Source organism: Oryzias melastigma, linkage group LG7 (assembly GCF_002922805.2).
Source record: "Oryzias melastigma strain HK-1 linkage group LG7, ASM292280v2, whole genome shotgun sequence".
Taxonomy (NCBI): domain Eukaryota; kingdom Metazoa; phylum Chordata; class Actinopteri; order Beloniformes; family Adrianichthyidae; genus Oryzias; species Oryzias melastigma.
In genome coordinates this window covers 5,416,496-5,439,936 of record NC_050518.1, presented here as the reverse complement: position 1 = coordinate 5,439,936, position 23,441 = coordinate 5,416,496, and the positions used below count along the sequence as shown (strand labels likewise).

General features: G+C 38.4%; 1 protein-coding gene across 5 annotated transcripts in view; it reads left to right on the top strand.

The window, feature by feature from the left end:
- Positions 1-23,441, top strand: part of LOC112159569 (neural cell adhesion molecule L1-like protein) — a 67,191-nt gene that overhangs the window by 19,954 nt on the left and 23,796 nt on the right. The window contains exons 1-20 of one of the 5 annotated variants that reach the window (XM_024293729.2): positions 2,315-2,479; positions 6,060-6,220; positions 6,915-7,023; positions 7,141-7,328; positions 7,401-7,523; positions 11,463-11,633; positions 11,895-11,927; positions 12,081-12,186; positions 12,259-12,440; positions 12,524-12,658; positions 13,138-13,278; positions 14,133-14,244; positions 14,657-14,820; positions 15,195-15,360; positions 17,669-17,793; positions 17,899-18,003; positions 19,457-19,654; positions 19,741-19,811; positions 19,913-20,135; positions 22,089-22,204. In XM_024293729.2, coding sequence (XP_024149497.1) covers positions 2,391-2,479; positions 6,060-6,220; positions 6,915-7,023; positions 7,141-7,328; positions 7,401-7,523; positions 11,463-11,633; positions 11,895-11,927; positions 12,081-12,186; positions 12,259-12,440; positions 12,524-12,658; positions 13,138-13,278; positions 14,133-14,244; positions 14,657-14,820; positions 15,195-15,360; positions 17,669-17,793; positions 17,899-18,003; positions 19,457-19,654; positions 19,741-19,811; positions 19,913-20,135; positions 22,089-22,204 — 2,718 coding nt within the window. In that variant the 5' untranslated portion in view covers positions 2,315-2,390. Of the gene's footprint in view, positions 1-2,314; positions 2,480-6,059; positions 6,221-6,914; positions 7,024-7,140; positions 7,329-7,400; positions 7,524-11,462; positions 11,634-11,894; positions 11,928-12,080; positions 12,187-12,258; positions 12,441-12,523; positions 12,659-13,137; positions 13,279-14,132; positions 14,245-14,656; positions 14,821-15,194; positions 15,361-17,668; positions 17,794-17,898; positions 18,004-19,456; positions 19,655-19,740; positions 19,812-19,912; positions 20,136-22,088; positions 22,205-23,441 lie in introns of those variants that run through there. The other 4 variants (XM_024293728.2, XM_024293730.2, XM_024293731.2 and 1 more) reach the window with 4 other exon arrangements.

Below are 23,441 nucleotides of genomic sequence, written 5' to 3'. Positions count from 1 at the left end.
ATATATATATATATATATATATATATATATATATATATATATATATTGGAGCTATCTAGCTGTTTGGACTTGTTGACTACAAGCAGTTTATTTTCTTTGTCACATTTTTTTATTAAACAGCTTTTTTTTCATCAGCTCCTAAATCACTATGAATTAGAATAAAAAATAGTCAAAAATTTTTCAGCTGACAGGTAACTTTTTTCTGAAAACAGAAACAAGATTCAAACCTTAAAAAAGATTCAATAAGACTCAAGAGTCAAAAACGTATCTTTTCACGTTTTACTTGCAGCAAGAAGGCAACAAATGATGATTGCTTTCAATCTTGTTGTAGAATAGACTGAAATAATTTATTTTTGTTTAACATTTTTAACTTTAGTGAACAAAGATTGACCTTCTGACCCTGCCCTAATACTTTTCTGCATCCACTGCAGTCTGCATTACACTTCTGACAAACCAATTAGAATCAGAACCTGCATTTACAGAAGGGCTCAAACACATTGACGACTGATCCATACAGGAAGACATCCTAAGAGGCGTATTGGCCAATTGAGACAACAAGAAGGATACATTTGTAGCACTTGGGGCCACTCCATGTCCGTTCCTAAAGAGAGACATTGGTTTGGTACAGCGTGGTGAAAGTAAACTAATTTTCTGTATAATCTCAATTGTTTTAAATTTTCAATTTATTAAATATTGTTGCAACAAACTACACATTGAAGGTGCATTGGAAGACCACAGTCAGTTATTCTGTTTTGGACACACACAAAAACAAGAGTTTAGCCCAGGGGTGGTCAAACTCCGTCCTGGGGGCCATATGCGGCCCGTTAAACTATTTAATCTGGCCTGTCAAACTGGAATAGTAATGTTGATTACCCTTAATTAGGTTTTATGTTCCTTGTAGTGCAGGTCTCTCTCCACAGATGGCGCACTACAAATAAATTCACCCTTGCTCAGACACAGAAAATTATTTTGCATTCTTGTAATGTTTGAAGATTTGCTGTTTTTCCGATATTCATGTGTGATTTCCAGGTTGGAAAGTCATTTTTCCAATTATTCCAACAACACATGAACGCGGCATTCCCCTGAAATTGAATTTTTCCCTGCGGGACTTCATCCTATTGGTAAAAATGGCAGTAAAATGAGATCAAAAACCACTGTTTTAAACAAAAAATTCCAAAATGTGCTGTGTTAAAATAGTATTCAGTCAAAAACACGCCACAAATCTGCTCCTGATTCGGCTCTTCTGTCAAATTTTAGAACCTTTTGTGGCCCACAAGTAACAAAGTTTGCCCATCCCTGTTGCCTTAGGTTCAACGGGAAAACGGACCTTATCTGACTTTTAGCTCAGACTTCTGTGATGAAGTCAAAACTGAGGTTACTAACAACTAGTTACTATGATAATATGAGTAAGAGAAGCATAAAAAACAATCAGCATGTCCACAAACTTTGATATGGTGTGATAATATGATTTAAACTATGGTAACAAACTTAAAGAATTCAAATAAATACATAAAAAATATATTAGCTTATTTTTTTAAATATATGTCCTCTATCATAAGAAAACAATCGATTTTCCTCTGAGTGGGTTTTTAAAGATCTTTACCGTCATCTCATAGACTCAGAAGGTAATTTTAGGACTACTGTGGCGCTGCTGGCATCTAAATCCAGACTTTCCTATCAGTGAAGGTCAAATCTTTTCCTAGCTGAATGACGGAACAGTATGAGCATTCTTCAGCCTGTGTTTTGATCATTATGCCTCCATTAGTCTGGACACAAGTGTTTGAAGGAGCAGTGTCCCATAGTCTTTAAAAAGACTGGTTAGTGTCTGTTCTGCTCATAGTGCAAGTTCTTGTTTGACTCTTAGGTCTTTCAGGTCTTTATATTTATTTAAAATGGGTTACATTAAGAACAAAATAAATCTATAATATTGAATGAAAAAAATGAAAAGGAATATTTCTGCAAATTGTAGTTAAACAGAAGGTGTTGAGATTTTTATTTTTATGGAGTTGTAATGTGTTGCAGTAAGTTTCATGCAGGCTCTGTAGGTGTACAGTTTATTTCGCACTTCCTTTAAACAACAAAAGAGTGAGAGAAAGTACAGAAAAGAGATGTCTGTACTTCATCTGTGCTCCACCTTTAATGCTCTCTGAGCAGCCCCGCGGTGCAGCCTTTGTCCCGGGCATTGTCACAGGCTTTCAGAGCCTCTTTGCCAAGTGAGAGGCTTTGGCGACATATGTCACTTCAGCGAGTCTCCTGCCGCTTCTTTAGTAGCTTGAGTGGAGGAGTGGGGAGGGAGGTGTGTCTGTACTGCAAGAAAAAAAAAGCAATATGAGGAGGAAGAGGAAGTGCGTCTCTGAGATGTTGGTTCAAAGAGAGAATGACATGCTGGAATGTTGGTTCTTCATGCTTTTAAGAAGTTAAACTGCGCCTGCTTTTGGGCCTCTGCAAGAGGAGAAAACTCTCAATGGTTCAAATCGCTGTGAGTATCATCACTTCAGGAACACTCCATTGCTCTTTGTTAGTTGGTTCTAACTATAAACTTGTATTTATTTTTGTCTCCATTTGAAATTTAAGAAAGTTTTTATGTGTTTTTAAAATAAGGCTGCAGGAGAGGAGGAAAGGTGTGGACGTGTGTTTTGCCAAGGATTAGCCATGTAGTCGTTATACTCTTCATGCTGTGGCCAGCCTATGGTTTAGGCAACAATCCCTGTGGATTTGTCTCTATAATCTGCCATGCGTTCAGATAATAGATCCCTTATACCTTTAAAAGCAAGCACTTCTGTTTGCACAAGGTCCTCACCGCATTTTACACTTCTGTCCCATGTGTGTAAAGCACCCAGCTTTGTTTGAGTTTTCATTAGAGGGTTTTGCAGAACTCTATGTTTACAAGGCATTGTGATTGTCCTAATCCACAATGTTATTCCAGTCTGTAGGGGGGTGTGGATTTGCTGGGCATGAATGAAAACAGCCTGCTTGCTTGTTGGGAGTGATGATCACAGATCAAAACTTAGAAAAGTGTCACGCTTCACTTCCGCTTTGCTGCCTGCCAAAATCCTTGGAGCCTCTTAAAAGGAGAGATACAGTTCTCTAGTTAATGTAGAGTTGTATTTGTACCTCAAGAGGTTTTTTTGGTAGTGTGTGAAAATATGGAAATCTATACTCATCAATTATTCTATTAGGCAGACCTTTCCAACTGCTTGTTAATGCAAATTTCTAATCGCCAGTCACATGACACCAATTGAATGCATTTAGTTTAAACCGAGCATCAGAATGGGAAAAAAAGCTGATTGAAGTGACTTTGAACGTGGCATGGTTGTTGGTGCCAGATGGGCTGAGTTCTGTAGGTGGAAATGCCTTGTTGATGCCAGAGGTCAGGGGAGAATGACCTGACTGGTTCCAGCTGACAGAAAGGGAGCAGAAACTCAAATAACCGTTACAACCAAGGTATGCAGAAGAAAATCTCTGAACTGACAACACGTCCAACCTTGAGGCAGATGGGTTATAGCAGAAGGAGACTACACCAGGCGTCTCCTGTCAGCTAAGCATAGGAATCTGAAGCTAAAATTCACACAGACTCACCAAAATTGGACAATAGATTGTAAAAATGCTGTCTGGTCTGATGAGTATAGGGTCAACAACATGAAAACATGGATCCATCCTGCCTTGTATCAATGGTTAAGGTTGTTGTTGGTGGTGTAATGGTGTGGGATATTTTCTTGGCATTAGTACCAAATGAGCATGGTTACAACAGCACAGCCTACCTGAGTATTGTTGCTATTACTATCGATTTAACACCACAGTGTACCATCTTCTGATGCTACTTCCAGTATGATAACAGTCATACAGCTGGAATCATCTCAGACTGGTTTCTTGAACATGACTATGAGTTCACTGGACTAAAATGACCTCCACAGTCACCAGATCTCAACTCAGTAGATCACCTTTGGGGATGTGGTAGAATTGGAGATTAGCATCATGGATGTTCAGCGCTAAAATTACAGCAACTGATGCTTTCATGTCAATATGGACCAAACTCTCTGAGGAAAGTTTCCAGTATCTTGTTGAATCTATGCCATGAATATTAAAGGCAAAAGGGTCCAACCCGGTACTAGCAAGGTGAGCCTAATAAAGTGGTGAGTGGGATTCCATAAGAGGGATTTAAAGCAAAAATCTTACATAAAAAATAGTCGTTCGTCCATTGACATAAACACAAAAACGGCTTTGTTTACTTTTTAAACCCACAGAAGATAATCGTAAAGTCTTTAAAGCATCAGATACTTAATTTGTTAAATTGATTCTAACTTCAAGCAGCTTAATCCCAAATCTAGTCTCTACGAATTATTGCATTAACCTCTCTCGTGCAATAAGAAGAACTGAGAGTGGTGCTCAGCCATTGTTAAACAGCATCCTGCTGGACGGCTGCTGGAGCTCCTGCCTTCATTCTCCTGATAGCAGGATTAGCCGGGGAGGGGAGTGAACCTATTTGGCAAGGCTAACACCGCCACTACACTCTCAGCACTGTGAGAACTAAGCCGTGAAACACTGGCAGGCTTACTCCAATTTACTGACTGCCATCTTGGATCTGATAATTGTAACAGACAACAGCTTAGCCTCAGAGTCATTCGGGTTTATTGAAAGTAAGTCACACGATGCCACCCGCTAGCTTTTAAAGCTCAAAAAGTAATCTTTGGGCATGTTATAGTGATGTTGTCAATACAGCCTTGAAACAGTAGCTTCTTTAACACGATATACCTCACTGTTAAAACATTTTACCTTAAATTTTCCCAAAAAACTTCCATGTATAATTCTGAATAAGGAATTAGCATATTTATTCATGTACTCCTGTTTAAAACTGAATACATAAAACTTAAAAGCGTAAAAATTGTAGAAAACATGGCCATGTTCACAACACTCTTTGGGGACCCCCACTTCTCTTGGGTGTCCTCCTCCTGGGTGGGGGTGGGTGGCTGTTGCTTGGAGCGTGGGGTGAGTCTATCATGGGCTCATAGGCTCGTGCCTGGGCTGGGGGATGCCAAGAACTCCCAGTTGGTGGTGGGCTGTTCGCCTGGGGCTTGCACTCTCTGGACTCCTGTGCCTCCCTGCTCTCTGGCGTTGGGGGCCCCTATGGTGGTCCTACCGGTCCTGGACCGGATGGCTGACATGATTGCCTGGCGGATGGATTTCCTCCATCTGTCTTAGTGCATGGGTGTTGGGAGGCTCTGGCTACCACTGCTGCTTCAGCAGGGGTCTTGCTATGGGGTTGGCCAGGCACTCTCCTTCTTTTCGATCAACAACCTCAGCAAAACATATACAATCACCTGAGCCCAAGTGTCAGCTTACCTTTGCATAAATGGTATGCATGACAGAATGCTTTGCATGTGTTGGTTTGTAAGCGTGTATGTGTGTGTGAACCACAGAGGTATTGTGAACGTGTTGACATGTTTGTATGTGAAGATTTTTGGAGCCAACAGGAATGTTTGTAACATCAGAGTGTGTGTGTCGATAAGCCCCGCCTCTTTAGACTAACATTTATACAAGACAATAATGATGATAAACTTCAGAAACATAAATATATATAATATAAAATATAATATATAATATAGCACAATTTGATAAAAAAAATAAATAAATAGAAGTTTCTATAAGTTTATGCAACAGTTGGGCTAAGAACTCCTTTTTAAGACGGGAAATGATGTGGTCCAATCCTGATCGAAAGAATTCTACAAAGTTAATTTCCTTGATGTGGGATTATTATGAAAAAAATGTTATTTCAGTGTTTAATTGTTTAGTTACTTCTAACAGAGTTTGCCAAAAAAAGGAAACCCCAACTTTTATGACCATTTAATCACTCAATTATATAAAACTTTACTTTAGAAAGTGTTTGCCAACTAAAAATTAAAACCATCTTGTATAGAAATGAATAAAGAACATAGTTTTTAATGGCTGCTCTTCTGAGATTGCTGAATCAACGTGTGGTGGTTCTTTAATGGTCCTTTCTCCTCTCGGTTTTCCTTTAAAGTGAAGTCATTAAACACAACCCTTCTGTTTAAATCTTGCAGGTCCTTTGTGCCTTACAACGTCCGTGTAGCAGCTAATCATCACCCCTGGACTCAAGTGCCACCTAATCAGCGGAGGGGGATGAGGATGGTTGAGAGCCTGACGTTAGTTCTGCTTTGGACCTTGAGTTACCAAGCGGCTGGCCTTAATATTCCTTTGGAAGGTAGGAGAAACATTAAGCTGACTGAGATTGTGTTTAGCAGTTGTTATGCATGGAGTGCTAAAATGAAAAGCTTAATACAAAGTTGTAGATCTGTTTTAAAGAGTGTTTTTGGTGTTTTAACATGTTCTTGTGATATTTATCTGGTGATGAGGGCATATATAAAGAAAATTAGCTTAAATCGTGTATCTGAGTATTTCTTTGTTTAAATTATTGTGAATCAAAAGCAGATGAAAACATTTTGTTGGAAAAAGCTTTCAGGAGTCATGTAGAAACTACAATCGACATTTCACGCCAATTTTGTTGCATCAGTAATGTTAGGTTGTGGGTGTGAGGGGCTGTAAGCTAGCAGGAGAGAGTGTAAAGAGATGGATGATGGGAAATGGGGGTGGACCTAACCCTGCCAACAGTCCTACCCACAAATCAGAGACGTATTTCTAATGAACTACTACCGCTCTGGAGAAAATACTTCCAAGAAAACTACACTTTAAAAAAAAAAATGCGGCTAAAATGGCAAAGTCAAAGATAAAAGACCACTGGGAAGACTTAGAATAGATCAAATGTTATTGGAGTGGGACTTAAAGGTTTTGTAGATAACAAAAAATTCAATTTTTCAACAAATATTTCTTGATGTTTTTAAATTAATCCCAAATCTGCAGTGTTACGTTTAAAATCTCTATTTGTTCTTCTGTTGTAGTGAAGCAGCCGCCGACCATAACATCTCATTCAGAAACTCCTATTATTGTGCTTCCCCTTGACAACTCCGTTACCATCACATGTGAAGCCAGAGGAAATCCACCCCCCATGTGGGTAACATCACGTTTCTAGATAGGTTTGGATGAAAGGACAAAGCATCAAAAGTCCTTTCAGTTTTTCAAAACTCTTCAAGCAAATAGTCTTTTTCATTTTTTTTACCCCAACAGATACAGATGGACAAAAGATGGAGAGGACGTGACATTATCAAACATCACATCAATAACATCAGGCCCAACGAGTGGAGCTTTAAAGTTTCACGGCATGGCCCTTCGCCAGGTTCAGGGCAAATACAGATGCTTTGCTTCAAACCAGCTGGGTACAGCCATGACCAATGACATTGAGATCATAGTGTCTGGTAGGTAACCGTTGAGCAAAAACATAATATCATTATCATGATATCAAACTTATAATTCTGTCTTTGATGTAGGCAGTCCCAAGTTTCCGAAGGAAACAATTCCTCCAGTTGTTGTCAATGAGGGAGATCCGGTCATCCTGGAGTGTAATCCTCCTGAAGCTGTTGTCCCTCGCCAGCTCTACTGGATGACTCTTGGTGAGCTACACAACAGTTTTATTTTATATCCTAATAAATAAATATTTTGTCTTTTAGTTAAATCCAAATATCAATCAATTATCTATCAAACAGTATTTTATTAATATCTGCTTAATTCAATTATTGAAGCCTAGCCATCTTCAGGTCAGAGCAGAGTTAAAGAGGCTTATTTCATGCTATACTTAAGCTTTTCAGAGTAAACTATATCAATATATGTAATAATATATTAAATTTGGCCCACTAAATAACTAAATAAATGAGTTATTTTCGTGAGATCATTTTCCTACCAGGAAGTAAGACGTCTTAATCTCTAAGGCTCCGCCTTTCACTACTTGTGAGTGCCGCCCATTTCATGACATCATCCTAGAGTCGGCCTCGGCAGCGTGTCTGTGTTTCGTCCATGAAAACAAACAACATCCAAACTTTTGCAAAGATGGATGTGCATGTAATAAAAATGAAAGCGTTTTGCCGATCATTGCTAGCTCTGCAGAGAAAATGGGAATGTTTGTGTTAGTCTGGGGGTGGAGCTGGAAGTGCACTCCTCCTAGAAGGGGCTGTTCCCCACTTGTCTATGTAACAATGTGAGGACCTGTGGATTAGGAGGGGCTGATGCTCAGAGCACATGGTTTTAGACAAATTGTTTTGGCGTTGTTTTTCATGAGGAATTTTAAATATTTTTAAAAAGTGGATTTTGTATGATATAGGCCCTTTAAGTCACAAGTCGGAAATAATTTTTCAATTATATTTGCAACTTCAAAGACAGAATTCAGACAATCTCTAATGTTTTTATTTCTCATTGACATCAACAATGGTACTGTTGCTTTCTTGCTGCAATCTTGATTTATTGAGAACTTTACCACAGGTTTTTTTTGTATTCTGTATTACATATTTCATGGTAATTACCTTATGTAAGAAGAGGATAGGTACACAGAACCATATAAATCAAGGTGTCAAACTCAATCACACAGGGGGCCAACGTCCAAAATGCACCTTAGGTCGGGGGCCAAACAGGATAAACATTTATTGAACACACTAAAACTAAATTTTTAAAACTTTAAAAACATAACTTTTTAACATTACTGTCAATAAAAACAGGCAGGAATATCATTCCAGAATAAATCAATTGAAACCAAAAATAACTTTCAATATTTTACCCTCCGTAAAAATATATTTTGGCAATTGGCTTAATGTTAACCACATTGACGGATGTATGCAAACATGTCATAACCCTTTTTCACAGCTCTTCAATCCTGAATCAATTCAAATTATACTTTATTTAAAAGACCCCAAATGTTAGGTTTTTTATGTTTGAAACTGTTATGTCCTTTAGACATTTAGTTTCTTTATTTTCATTTATAGTTTAATACCGCAATAATAGATGTCTACTAGGCTGTATCCATTTATGTTAAAGAATTAGACTGTACTATGTCACCACAACTTTTGTTGAATCTTTTATTTATTGATTCGTGGACCATGAATCGAGATGTGTATCAAGTCCTGTAAGAGGGAAAGATGCACACCCTACGTAAGGTTCGTGGTCTGAAAATAGAACAAACTCTTTAAACTTGATGCAGAACTCACTTGTACATATTTTTTTTAAGCCAAAACTCTGATGTTTCGACATTCAACATGTGTATGAACATTTCTGCTTTGATGCATGTCTAACTTTGACACTTTGAATTGGTTGTTGTTACGATAAGTTCTCAGAAGATGATTTACTAGTGCAAATGTAGTTGGGAACGTTTAGGTAAAATGAAGAGCACAGCAGCAGCACACAAATATTTGAGGTATGATACACAGTGAACTTAACTGCTCATAAAACTGTCTATAGACAAAAAGACACTTGGAATGCTTGACATGCCAGCATTTTACACCTGTTCAGGTGTGCAGAAGGACTGACAAAAAAATTACAGCTTTATCTTCCATGGTTTTTATTCACACTTGACTCATCATGACAGGAGGTTAGGATTTAGTAAAACCGAGTGGAACGTTTCTGGCGTGTTATCGTTTCTGTGCGATGACCCTAAAGATTAAATTCACTGGAACGTCAAAAATAAGATCTGCCTTTCAGAAATGGAAGTTCTACTATTTCTTTAAAGGAGCGATCGCATAACCTCACGGAGGATGAAGTGGATGACACTTTGTGTACTTGAGCAAGCGTACAGCTCCCCTAACAGTCTGCTAGCTTGTTTAGGTTAGGCGAGACAATAAAGGTTTACACTTGAGGCCCACAGGTTTACTTTGCATCAACAAAGCTGGAAAAAGTGATTAACTGTATAAAAGGTCGCCTCAGATACGTGTGAAGTGTTTCATTAGTGGTGAATGCCTCTTTTCGGATCAACTCCTTGTAGGTCCTCTACATACCTGACTGGTCTGAGAGGAAAAAGGCATTCAGGAAAAGCTTACTTCCCGATGTCAGACAGACAAAAACATTTGCTCTTAAATTCCAGTTCGGTTTAATTTAAATGTGATAATAGAAACACTTTCAGGGTTGAGCTGAATAGATGTGGCACTTTTCTTCCCCGTCAGCGTATATTTCAGTTCGTACCAGTTCTCTTTGTAAAAACGACCTCTCTTTTGCTCATGTGCCCTGTGTTCTGAATCTAAATCAATCGTTTTATTAGACTTGTCAAAAAAGGCACAAAAGGGACAGTGACCTGTGCATTTCTGTAAATCAAATATCCTTTTTTTTGGTGAAGGAACTTTTATTTCCCTGAAACTTTAAAGGTCAGCGGATTCCTGCTGCATTAAAACTTTTGCCCCATCATTTTTTATTGAACTGTTGCCGTGTGCTGCTGTTACTCCCATACATGTCTTAAAGCTCTCACAGGAAAAGTCATAAATAAATAAAGCCTTGTTTCCATTGAGCAGTCCGATCTGGTAAGGAGTGGTACACTGTGGTCTAGTTAATTCTGGCGAGCATTTCCACTCAGTTCAATTGCTAGCTTAATGCTATATTGGTGCTAAGTCTTATTGGTGCTAATAAATGGGTGGCTACAGCAACTCCACCCAAACCGTCCTGTTCCATTTTTCTATGGACCTACAACGGATGGGGGCCCTCAAGAGGTACAGTTTGGTACTTTTAAATTCAGGGCCGGCCCTGGGCATAGGCGATCTAGGCGGTCGCCTAGGGGGCCATCTGCTGGTAGGGGCACCAAATTGTTTTTTTTTTTTTTTTTTTTTTTTTACAGTTTGACACACCACTCATTTTGTGTAAAATGTATAAAATGTAAAAAATGTAAAAATAAAACAATAAATAAAATAACTCAAAAGTTTGAGTTTTGGGCCTGGCCTAATGTGTCCATTTTACAATGGAAATGCTCAAAATACCAGACCGTACTTTACCGTACAAGTCTTAAGTGTCACAGATAGATCAGTCACCACTGCTCACTCAATGCATGCTGGGTCCTAAAGGCATATTTCACATTATGTTGCTAAAATAAGTAGATGTAATACTGATGTAAATATTGTCTTTTATGTCTGTTAAATACCCTCTCTGAAAATAGTATTTTTAGCATGCTCTTGTGTTTTTTTTTTCTGAAGATGAAGGACATATTTTGAAAATGAAATTCAAAATTGCATTCTTGAGTATTTTTTTATTTATTCAAATTGTCGTGAATCCGGAAAAAAACAAAAAACAAAAAAATTGAAAAATTTGAAGAAGAGCTTATTTGTGACATCCAGCTCCATGCTCTGAGATTTTGGTAACAGAGAGGGGAAGTGGGGGTGGGGTTGCTCTGCACCAATGGTCCTTGCTCATAACTTTGAAGCAAATTTTTAATAAACTACTGTTGCTCCTAGAAAATAACATAATTTTGGCTAAAAACAGAATAATTATAAATAAAAGACCACTTTATCTTTGGGATTTTAAGTTAGTCTGAATTTCATTTTGAGACAGAAATCTGTGTTGAAATTAACACATAGTGTTTGTATTTGCAGGTCTGGAGCATATCAAGCAGGATAAGAGGGTTTCCATGGGAACAGATGGCAACCTGTACTTTTCTAATGCCTTAGAAAACGACAGTCGGCAGGATTATTGCTGCTCAGCCGCCTTCCCCAGGATTCGCACCATGGTCCAGCAAAGTCCCATGGTTCTGGAAGTCAAAAGCAGTGAGTTCGTCAGCGTGTGTTTCTCAAATGTACTGACTTTTTTTGGCACTTCATCAAAAAGATATGCCTAAATCCTGCTGATGCATGTCGTGGGAACAGCAGCACTCATTTATTACCTTGTTGAAATATTGTCACTTTTTTCCTGTCATATAATTTATTGTGTCATGTTTTATCATGTTTTCATGTGAGGATGTGTGTCAGAATAACAGATTGCTCAATAACATCCAGTAATAATGTCACCATTTTTACTTTTTATTCTAGTGAAACCTGCTAATGGCTCCTCTGCCGCAAAGTGTGAGTCATTTATCAAATTTCTCTCAAAATAAACCCATTCATTTGCATTTTGCCCATCTGACTGAATAGAGGCTTTTTGTGTAGTTTATTGTGATTTGTACTTTTGAGATTGTCACTGTAAAATGATGGAACATTTTCTTTCTGTTAATGCAGCCCCCCCAGCAAGAGCACCCAGCATGCTGCTGCCCTCTGGTGTTCAGACGGAGAAGGTGCTGATGAAGGGGGAGGAACTGCAGCTCGAGTGCATAACAGCAGGCTTGTATGTGTACCTCTATATTATTATTTTTATCGTGTTTTACGTTTTCTTATGCATCACTGTTCCACTTTGTAGCCCCACGCCTGACGTGACCTGGATGAAAATGGGTGAAGAGCTGTCAGATCGGACAAAACTGAGAAACTTTGACAAGCTGTTGACCATATCTGCTGTTGAAGAGACGGATCAGGGCAAATACATGTGCACCGCTTCTAATTCCGCTGGAAAGACTGTGCACTACTTTCGTGTGATAGTGGAAGGTCGGTCAGCTTCAGGGGCGGATGATGCTTTTTCATTTAAAGATCCTGAAATGGAGACTAACGTTTTTCTTTGCGTCTTTCAGAGCCACCGATATGGTTGGGTGATCCTCCTCAGGGCCAGATTACTACCATCGGGTCTGATGTTCATATTAAGTGCTCAGTTGGAGGAACACCTCTACCAGATATAACGTGGAAAAGGAACGGAGAATTATTTAAAGGTGAGATGGAAAGGTGAAATATCTTTAGCTTTTTTGTCTAAAGACAAAGCAGAATTTTAGAGTTACTAAAGACCACATAGAGATAATTTTTATAATATTATAGTTTCAATTCATCAAATGAGCACAGAAATAGTTTTGAGTTTAGGAAAACAATTTTCAAAGTTTAGGTTGAACCTCTATCAGGAATTGGCACATAAATGGTTATTACATCAGAGAGCTTTTGGAAAAAAATGTTTTTTCTCCAGTTTATAGTTTGTCTAATACACACATTTTGGTACTGAAAGCAATATTTTTAATTTTTTGTTCAGATATGTTTTCAAAGCATTAAAACATTTTTTTGCATTTTTTTTGTGGGATTTTTTATTTTTATTTTTATGCAAACTGGATATCTGCAGCAAACCTTCACTCAGGCTCAGAGTGGAGTAGACAAACACCTCGCCCTTGCAGCTCTGATTGTCGTACTGTTGTGTTGCTTTCAGATGACTCTGAGAATTACAAGCGAGTTCTCGATGACACTGTGGTGCTTCACAACGCCATGGAGGAGGACAGTGGTGTCTACCAGTGTGAAGCCTCCAACCGTCACGGAAGGATTCTGGCCAACATAAACATCCTGGTCATGAGTGGGTATTGTGTGACGAAAAGTGCAATCTAATCTGAGAGATGCTTGAGAATAAGGTTGTTTAATCTCCAAATTTGATTAAAACAAAATGAGAAAACATAAAAAGGCTACACAAATGCAGATTTTTTAAGTTCACATTACATAGATTGTAGGTCTGAACACTATAGTTAAGTGAAAAGAAAGATATAAAAAAATGGGTGAAATGTGCAAAGAAGTCACCTTTTTTTTTTCTTTTTTTTTACAAATAATATACATTTTCTAAGGCTATTGAACCTCTTGCTGTATATTTTATTAAAGAGGCATTCATATTATCACACTTTTCTGTCTTGTTTAAACACTTAAAGTTCAAACCTTTGCAGAAAAATAAGACTAGGAAGCAAAATCTGTAAAAAAAAAATTTTTTTAAAAGTGCACAAGATGATAAAAAATCTACTAAACAGTGAGACTGAATTGTTATATAGTAATGAACCACTGCAGCTTCTAGAACAAAGACTGATAAAACAACTAGCTTTAATGGCCTAAGGGTAGAGTGGGAGGTCATGGGTTCAAATCCACGGTCGGGTCATACTAAAGACTCCCTCCTTGACACTCAGCTCTAAGGGTTGCATTGGGGGGGTTAAACCACCAAATGATTCCTGAGTGCAGCTGGGATTGCGGTTCAACGCTCCCTCAGGGGAGAAGTCAAACGCCAAGAACAATTTTCACACACCCAGCAGGGTGACAACTAATGTGACTTTAACAAATAAACAAAATAAAAAAACAAACCTCAAAACATCTTTCTGTATCTCTAGCTTCAGACTGAAGCATCAGGCTCTGCTTTTCTAACTGCTGTAATTTGACTTGTCTTCACTTCAGGTAAGCCTCCTCTGATACTGACGAAGGACGTCCAGGAGTATGCAGTGATCCTGGGAAATAACATCCTCATAAACTGCAGTGTTTTCAGCTCTCCTCCAGCCAGCATTTCTTGGTAAGTGTTCCACAAATGTAGTAAACTTTTATCTTGGTTTTTGTATTAGAAATCATAAAAAAAAAAATCACTAGAACATCCTAACGAGAATCAATCAAAGCACTGAGTCATACTATTAATCCCACACTGCAGTAAGTGTCTGTACATTAGTCTGATATGATCTATATAATGAGATAATCCTCTTCCTGTCCTTGAAAATGATCTAATTAAACCTGGTTAAGAAGCACTTCAGCTCGACTCCAGGTCCACATAAGACAAAGAAAATCAGATTGTTTCAGAGTTAAAGAAATCGGAAATTAAATTTTTGGTTCCACTCAAATCTAGTAAATAGCACGAATCCACCTGTGCTTTACTGGAACACACGCCAGCGTTCTCACACTACGATTTACGCATGGTAACTTTTTATTTCTAGGATGAAAGAGGAGGCAGTCCTCACTGGGGAACGGTTTTCTGCCTTTGATAACAACCAGTCGCTGAAAATCATGAAAGCTGAAACAAGTGACAGTGGGAAGTATGAGTGTGTGGCCAAAAACACAGAGGGATCATCGAGTATTACTGCACTTCTGGATGTCAAAGGTACTCAACACATTCTGACCTTATTCTGGAATTATTGGGATTCATCTTCCTTTTTACTGTCAATGTTAAATCAAAAATATACTTCATTCAATAAATGATACAAGACTGTGGTTCAAGAAATTCAATTATAAGGCACCTACAAATAGAGGTGTCTTTGTTTCTTTGTAATATTTTTGGTTTAACTGATAAAATATCAAAATTCTCAATGGGTAAATTCCAGAAAGAAGTTCAAATGGGGCTAAAACATTTACTTTAGGAAGATCACATCCATAGAGTTAATCATTTTTAGACTATAAAATAGATCTTAAATTTTAAGGATCCAGTACACAAGAAAAAATGATCATGATGACGTGTTTTGTCTTTTTTCCCTTTAGAGCCCACAAAAATAGTGAGTCCACCTCAGAACAAGCAGATCATCAGTGGGACTTCAGCTAAACTAGTGTGCGAGGTGACATATGATAAAAGTCTGCAGGACAGCTTTGAGTTGGAGTGGAGGAAAGATGGAGAAAAGATCTCACCGTCTGAAGAGAACAGCTTCAGGTTAGGACATCGACTTTAACCTTGTTAGTTTTTTTGGTTTTTGGTAAGGCTACACACTGAAAGACCCATTCGGTTCAGATTCTTATAGACCACAACTCAGTGAGAGCCGCAAAGTTAGAAGAATACACTTTATTTATGTTTTTATAAATAAAGTTTTGAAATGTTCTCTACATCTTTGTTTTTTTTTTTTTTTTGTTTTTTGTTTTTTAAATCAAATTTAACTTCTTTCACTTTTAGCAATAGCACATTCAGGTTCCTTTCAAAATAAAACAGAATTAAAAATGTATGAAACATGAGATTAACTATTATGATTTGTGTGTTCCTTCATCCGTTTTCTTCTTTTATTAGTGAACAAAAACACGACATTAGTGTAGAATCCAAATTATTTTACAATCTATACATGTAAATGCAATAAGATCATGTAGGTCTGATTATATACCACTCTGTCAGTCAGTTAAACCTTGTACCAAAAATCTAAACATAAATTAATTCATTAGTTAAGTTTGAAGCTTTCATTAAAGTCAAAGAGCCACAAAGGAGGAATAAAACACATCATGTGACTCCGGAGCCTCAGGTTGCAGACCCCTGGGATATATATACAATTACATTTTAATAGACTTGGAGGGAAAAACAACAGCTTTAAAATTTGTAAAATACGCCCCCACTGCCTGTAGTGGAAAATGATGAAATTTGTCGGTGTTGGTTCATTTTGGTTCGACTTGATCCGATTTCTTGACCTAGAATTGATCCAGGGCATCTTTAGTCAGAAATTCAACCAGTGTGTCTCAGAGATAAAAACCTGGTACTGAACAGTGCAGATGACGTTTACAGATTTCTTTTATCTCTTAAAAGATAATCAAGTGTTAATTTAATATGCATACAAACAAACAAGAAATAATGACAAACCTACTTAGATTTTAGCTTCTTAAAGTTCAACCCACTGTTTTTATTCCATATAAAAACAATACAAATGGAACCTTCTACAACACTGTACGGTCACACATTTGCAAAATTCAAAGTGTTTTCACACTCTGGGCTGTAGTGATGACTTGATCATCACATGTGTAAAATAAACCTACCATGCCTCAATCCAAATAGAATTTTACAATATTGATTATTGATTTATTTAATTTTAAGACTGCCTGAACTTCAAGTTTTTTATACCACGACTATTGCAAAAAACTGCAAGTGCACCAGGAGACATCATTAACCTCTTTATGCCAGAATTTATATCCAGCAAAAAACAAAAATTACAAATGTTTTCCTTTAAACTAGACGGTAAATTAAGGTAATTTTGAAGCAGAACATTTTTGCATCAATCGGCATGCAGAGGTAAATAGAGACGACAGAGTGACTTGTGGTTTTTTCATGAAAAAAGTGGACTTTGGTTCAGAAATGGTTGAAAAACAAAGCCTTGTATTAAACATTAAAAAGGCACAAATACACTTATATAAATCATTTAAAAAAGGCAATAAGAAAAAAGATTTCCTTACTCTTTGATTACTTTATGGGATTATTTATGTGGAGCGATTTCTAAAACAGAATATTAAAACAACAAGAATACACAAAGACACAGTTGGCTCATATCAGGAATGACCAGAGAGCTCCACCAGGAGAAACAGCTTAGTGTTGAGCTGCAATCAAGCCGAGCTGTTGACAATCAACAGCCTTTAATGGACCAACAGCACAGACACTGCTGGTTTCCTGCTGCCACAACACAGACCGCAGCAGAGAGAGCCAGATAACCTTTTCTTAGTCACACTCTTTCCAAAAACATTTTTACATATAAGCTTGTTATTACAGTGGGGTGCTCTACAAAACCGGGTTGTTTCTATTATCCCTAAAAATGAAAGCTTGTGAAGTTGAAACTGTTTTTGTGCTTTCTCTGCACTCAAGGGCAAACAATATGTAGCAAATAGGCAATAAAATTCCATAATTGTTTTGCTATTAAAAGAAAGAAAACAAGGAGGAATAACTTGAAGAGGAGGTCCAATTACATTAAGAGCAGCAGCGATCACGTGGCTCCATTTTCAGGCTTTTTTCACCTTTTAAGCAACATAAACAGTGAAACCTCAAAGTGCTGTTAGATTTGAATACAACTTTATATTTAGAGCTGTTTCCTACACTGCACTTTATTGCAGTTTTTGACCAAAACACATCAACCTTGCCATATATGTGGATTTTCCTGTTTATCTTGGTTCAAAGCAGCGTTTCTACCATGATTTAAGTGGTGGTGGACTAAACTAATTCCTTTTATCTTGACTTTATTATTAAACTCACCATTTTAGCTTTGCTGTCACATCCTCAGGTACATCAGAGGTGATCACAAATTGCAGATCATGAACGTGAACCTGAGAGACCAGGGACTGTACACATGCATTGCCAGAACACGCTTGGATGAGGTCAATGCCACTGCCCTAATAATCGTGTTAGGTTTGTTTTTTTCATTCTTTTAATGTCACAACTTAAAAAAAGGACTCTTTTGTTTTTTTTTAAAGACAAAGATTACTAACTTTTGTGAATATTGTTTTTATGCAGATGTTCCTGATGCGCCAGAGAGGTTAAAGATAATTGAAATCAAGGATTCGAGGAATATTGTTATCTCCTGGACGCCTGGAAGTGATCACAACAGCTCCATCACAGGTACACATCTGGATCTGATAAAGCAAATGTAACAATGTCTTAAAATGAGAGGGGATACCAGTGCTGCTGATTGATTTAAAAAGGAGCAACCAAATTTGCTGACAGACCCAATCCAATAAAAATCTCTTTTTGGTGTTTTTACACCATATGTGCAAAATAATTTAAGATTAAAACTGAGTTTCTGAGTATTTCTTTATTTAAATCATGATGGATCAAGAGCATCAAAAAAATCTTTTAAAAAGCTCAGGTTTGTGACGACTTGGGGTGAGCCAAAGTCTCCATTCTCCACTCCAGTTCTGATGCATCCACTTGCAGACAAATAGATTCATTTTCCTTTATTTTCCTCGTCCGAGCCGGCATCTGGCTCAAAACTGTACTGCTGGATAATATTGCTTAGCCGTTTTCCTTTGCTACCCTAATGTTAGCTTGGGCTAAGCTAGTGGGAGAGAGTGTATACAAAGAGAATAATTGTCACTAATAAGAAAATATGCCTTTTTTAAATTTTGGCTAAAAATTGCATAATCATAATTACAGGGCCACTGGGAACGGTTTTACAAAATAAAAAATATATAGTTTGGGTGGGACTTTAAACCAAAAAGCTTCAAAATGATTTGTGGAATTCTTTTGTAGCTTTGTACGATTACCTATTTTTTGTAATATATGTGTGTAATATTTATGGTTTATATAAAGGAATGAAATGAACAATAAAAGCCATATTTTCATATGTATTATTCATTCTGACTGCTTTAATCCTAAACCTTTTAGAAAAAGTCATGAAGATCCACCAGTATAATGGTATAAGTACCATAATAGAAGTCAACTGTTCTAAACTGGGTATTTGCTGTGCAAAGTATAACAAAAATTCAAACAGTTACTCCCCTTTACCATTAGACACAATATTTACAAAAGAAATATGCCAAATAAAGTTGTGAAAAATTGGATAACACCAAAGAATTTGATCAAAAGAGGAACAATTAAGTAACCTTATCTTTTCTTTGTAATGACACCTGATAGTGATGTTAGTTGATGGTGTCCTAGCAGCATTTAAAAAGAATAAGAACACACCCCCAAAAAAACATACTGGAGGGTTTTTCTGAAAATAAAGACAGAATAATAATGTGTAAATCTACCAAAAGGTTTAAAAGACAAGGTTCACGATAATTAACTTCAATGAAATCTGTTACTAATCAAATTCTCTTTAGAAACCTGCACAAAAGAAAAAGACTTCATTTCAGGCATTTCATCTCCAACAAAGCATGCACTCTGGTCCCAGGTTTGCTCTTTCTGAAAAGTGTGTGGGATTTACTCCTCTTCTAACATTTAGAAAGCAATCCTGCCTTTCAACATGCCCCTGAACTTTTTCCCTTTATGACAAGCCAGTGCCGCTGCAAAGCATTAGCCACAGTGGTTGTTACCTGTCCAATGATGACCAAATGTGTTGGTGTCTCTGCAGAATTCGTAGTGGAGTATGAGGAGAACCAATGGGAGCCAGGGAGGTGGAAGGAGCTAAAGAGGGTTCCTGGTAACCAGGCAACAGCGGAGCTGGCTCTGTTTGGAAACCTCAGGTATCAGTTTAGAGTTTATGCTGTTAATGCCATCGGGCCTGGAACCCCCAGTGAGCCATCTGAGAGACACAGCACAGACCCTACTGGTGAGACTCGTCTTATTTCATTAAACATAATTCACTGAAGTTATCTGTGTGGATACACAATGTAACACCATATATGTGTGTTAAAGTACCTGACAGGAATCCAGAAAACATTCAAATTCATGGAAATATCCCCTACCAAATGGAAATTAGCTGGAGTGTAAGACATTTCTTTTTTTCGTTGATAGTATACTGGTAAGTCCATGAAAACAAATACAAGACTCCTGATCTGTTGGTCATCTGTATGCTTTTATTTTATAGCCACTATTACTGACTGAGTCCAATGGACCAGGCATTGAATACAAGGTGAGCTACCGCAGACTGGAAGTGGAAGATGCATGGACAGAGCAGCTAGTCCAAAGACCCCTCTATGTTGTGAAAGGCACGCCCGCCTTTACCCCCTACGAGATCAAAGTTCATGCCAGGAACAGCTTTGGGTGGGGCCCCGAGCCTAAGGTGGTCACAGGTTACTCTGGAGAAGATAGTAAGTTGTTGGTTTTTTTTTTATTTACTGTTCTACACCTCAAGCCTAGACTACAGTCACATATTCCAAAATGCCACCAACGCGCTGACTTTAATGCAAGTTTTTTAGCAGATTTGGTAGGTGGCTGTGTGGCAGCATTTGTAATCAGGCGATGGCCCCAGACAGAAGTAAAAAAAAGTCAAAGTCAAAATTTTATTGCGACCAGACGATTTTTTGACATTGGTTACATATTTGGAGGTCGCGCTGTGGCAATCCAGTGGCAGGAAGGCAGCAGCACGTTAATTAACTGATAGGAGGGTCTCTAATGCCTCGTTTCCACTGAGCGCTATGGACCAGACCAGTCCCCTTTGAGCGTTGGACCATCAAAGCACATGTCGAAAATGGTGCGACTACAGCAAAAGAGAAGCTGCATCAGTTGACTCAGAAATAGATAGAAAACTGAAAAAATAACTACAGAGGATAATTAAAGGTGTTGATTATGGATGAAGCCGGCCTCTCCACTGTGGAACAGTCTATTGCTCTGAATTAAAAAGAAAAAGAAACCTCTTTGATAAATGTTTTACAAAGCACGATTGAAGTGTTTTTGACGAGTAAGGATCGGTAACGGACAATCTTCAGCCCCAGGGTTCGGGTGAGACTGCTTGCCAATTGTTCTTTGTAAAGATTGCAGGAGGTGAAGAAGAATCTAGCCGAAAAGAAGACAAAACTTTTGGTTTGGATCTTGAGTGGAGAAAAGCGCTGGTTTGACCATTGCTATTGTCATAAAATCTTTCAGACAATCAATGGGTTACATTGTGTGATGACACAAGTCCATTCCATTTTTCTATGGACCTATGATTAACGGGGGTCCAGAAATGGTACCAGTTAGTCCCGCTTAACAGGTCTTTTTTGTAATGGAAACACTCAAAAGTCCAGTCTGACCCGGTCCAGTCCGGTCTGGACTGCTCAATAGAAACGAGGCATGAGGTCCCCAAAATTGTCTAATGATTGACTGATTTCAGACTGCCACCTCCTTCCCCTGAAATTATGCGGTAGCAGCGCTGGTACTCGACGAGGGCTGTTGACACAGTGACACGTGAGACCTGAGTATTAAAATGTGTTAAATTTACATTATTATATATATAATGTGTGCTCAAAGTCTGTTTTGGAGATAATCAGTGTTGCAGAATGGTCAGTTGCACTTGATATGGATGGCCACCGCTTAAAAACATTTACAGATTTTCCAATTAGATCTTCTGCCAGCCGGCGATCTGGCTGCCACTTCCCAGCACTCGCCCAATAACGCAATGACGATCTCCCCAATACTCATCTACATTTATGACCACGCCAACGATTAAAAAAAAAAAAAAAATGGCATGAAATCGATGCTTCCCTATTGCGTGGTGGCAGTTGTATTTGTGACCGTAGTATTACCCGGCTGCCGTTTTTCTTGTGACTCTCAACATCTATGTTATCATTTCCAACTGCATCCTCAGTTGTCTTGTGGCATTGTCTGCGGGAAAACGTGTCAGGTTAAGTTCTTTTCTGCTTTTTTCCCTCTTTACACAAGGTTTTAACCCCATGCAGGTATGCTTTAGTGCTTTTCCCATCTCCTCGAAAGAATAAAAGAAAACCCACTGCTACATCTGGCAGGCGGCAGATAACCTTTGTATAGGAGAAGGATGTCACATTTCCAACTCTTTGGGGGAAGCTGTAGGAGATTCGACAGATCACAACACTTCATTTGGTGTAGACCTCTGTTAGCTCCCCTGCCATCAGCTGTGCTTCTACCTTTTTCTGCTTCCTTCAAATACAAAACAATATGTGCTCATTTTGCACATTTAGAAAAGGTGGTGTGTTTTCCCTGTTTTTTTATGGCAAAATTGCTCATTTAAATCCCCTGTAGCTGTGTTAGAAAGTCCTATTGGGAGACTTCTGATGTCTGTGATCCTGACTTCCTCCATCTTTTTTAAGCGCCATCCACTGCACCACAGGACGTAGCAGTTGAGGTGATCAACACTACTGCTGTCCGAGTTAGCTGGACCCAGGTTCCAGCTGCTACAGTTCGAGGTCATCTCCAGGGTTATGAAGTAAGTTTACTCTGAAAATGGTTGGGGAGTACTAATAACATTCATTCATTTTCTTAACCCTATATACTCTTTGGCTTCACTAAGCTGCTGAAGCCTGTTCCGGCTACTGTTGGTCGCCAGTCTGTCTTTGTGATACCCATAATATGGATTCAGAACTAAAGCTGCAAAAAGCCTACATTGCTTATTTGTTGCCTGTTTTCTTGTAATAACAACATCTACTATTACGCTATGACAAGAAAACAACTTTTTTTTCTTATGATAATGAGATAGAAGATGCCGTTATCATGAGATAACATTTAATTATCTTGGGATAATAAGATAACAAAAAATATCCTTTTCTCATTTTTCTATAATCCACAGCAACCTGTCAGAGAAAATGTCGAATACCAGAAGAACCAATCAATTTATAGTTTATTAGTTTAATCGTGGTCTAACTCGGGCGGAGACTGCGCTGATGTCGTCGGTCATAAACAATGTCCAAATCAGTCATTTGAGGAGAAGGTTGGCACGGCTACAGCTGCGCTCGTAGGTCAGTGATTCTGTGGTTGTTATCAATTTCATTAGCGACCAGATGAGGGTACCAAGCCGTTCTACATGGTTAGGGGATGACGCAAGAATGGTGCAGGCCGCGTAGACTGACTATCACTTGGGACTTGGCCTGTTATCACGAGAAAAAGACTTGCTTGTCGTGATAGTAGATTTCGTTATCATGAGAAAATGGGAAAAACCAAACCAAAAAAAAACAAGGTAGGACTTTTTCAGCTTCTGTAGTTCAGTGATCAGGGCTTAAAAGGTAACACAACAGGACAGTTGGAGGCTGACTTTACTCTCAGCCCAGATTTGAAAAATGCAAAAAAAGGGGGCAGGCTGAGTGGGGGAGGGGTGGTGTGGATCTGTGGTTGACAGTGGGGTTAGTTTGAAGTTACATACTTGGTCTTCAATATGGATAGTGATGGATTCAGAGCAAAGCGTTATCAGTTTTACCACAGAACTTTCAGTGGAGGTTGAAGATTTTTCTCCTCTACCTTCTCCTGAGGACCCATGGTCCAGAACCTAATTGTTCCGAGCCGCTGGCTCAAGATGCTGACTCAGCAATGCAACAGTGGGGCTGCAATATGAGTGTTACGAAATGAATCAACAATACCAACAATTGTTGGGGGATCTTGGCTGCAGCTGCTGCCCCGGCGGGGGGTCTTGGCGTGGGGATGGCCGGGCGCTCTCCCCCTGAGTACATTCC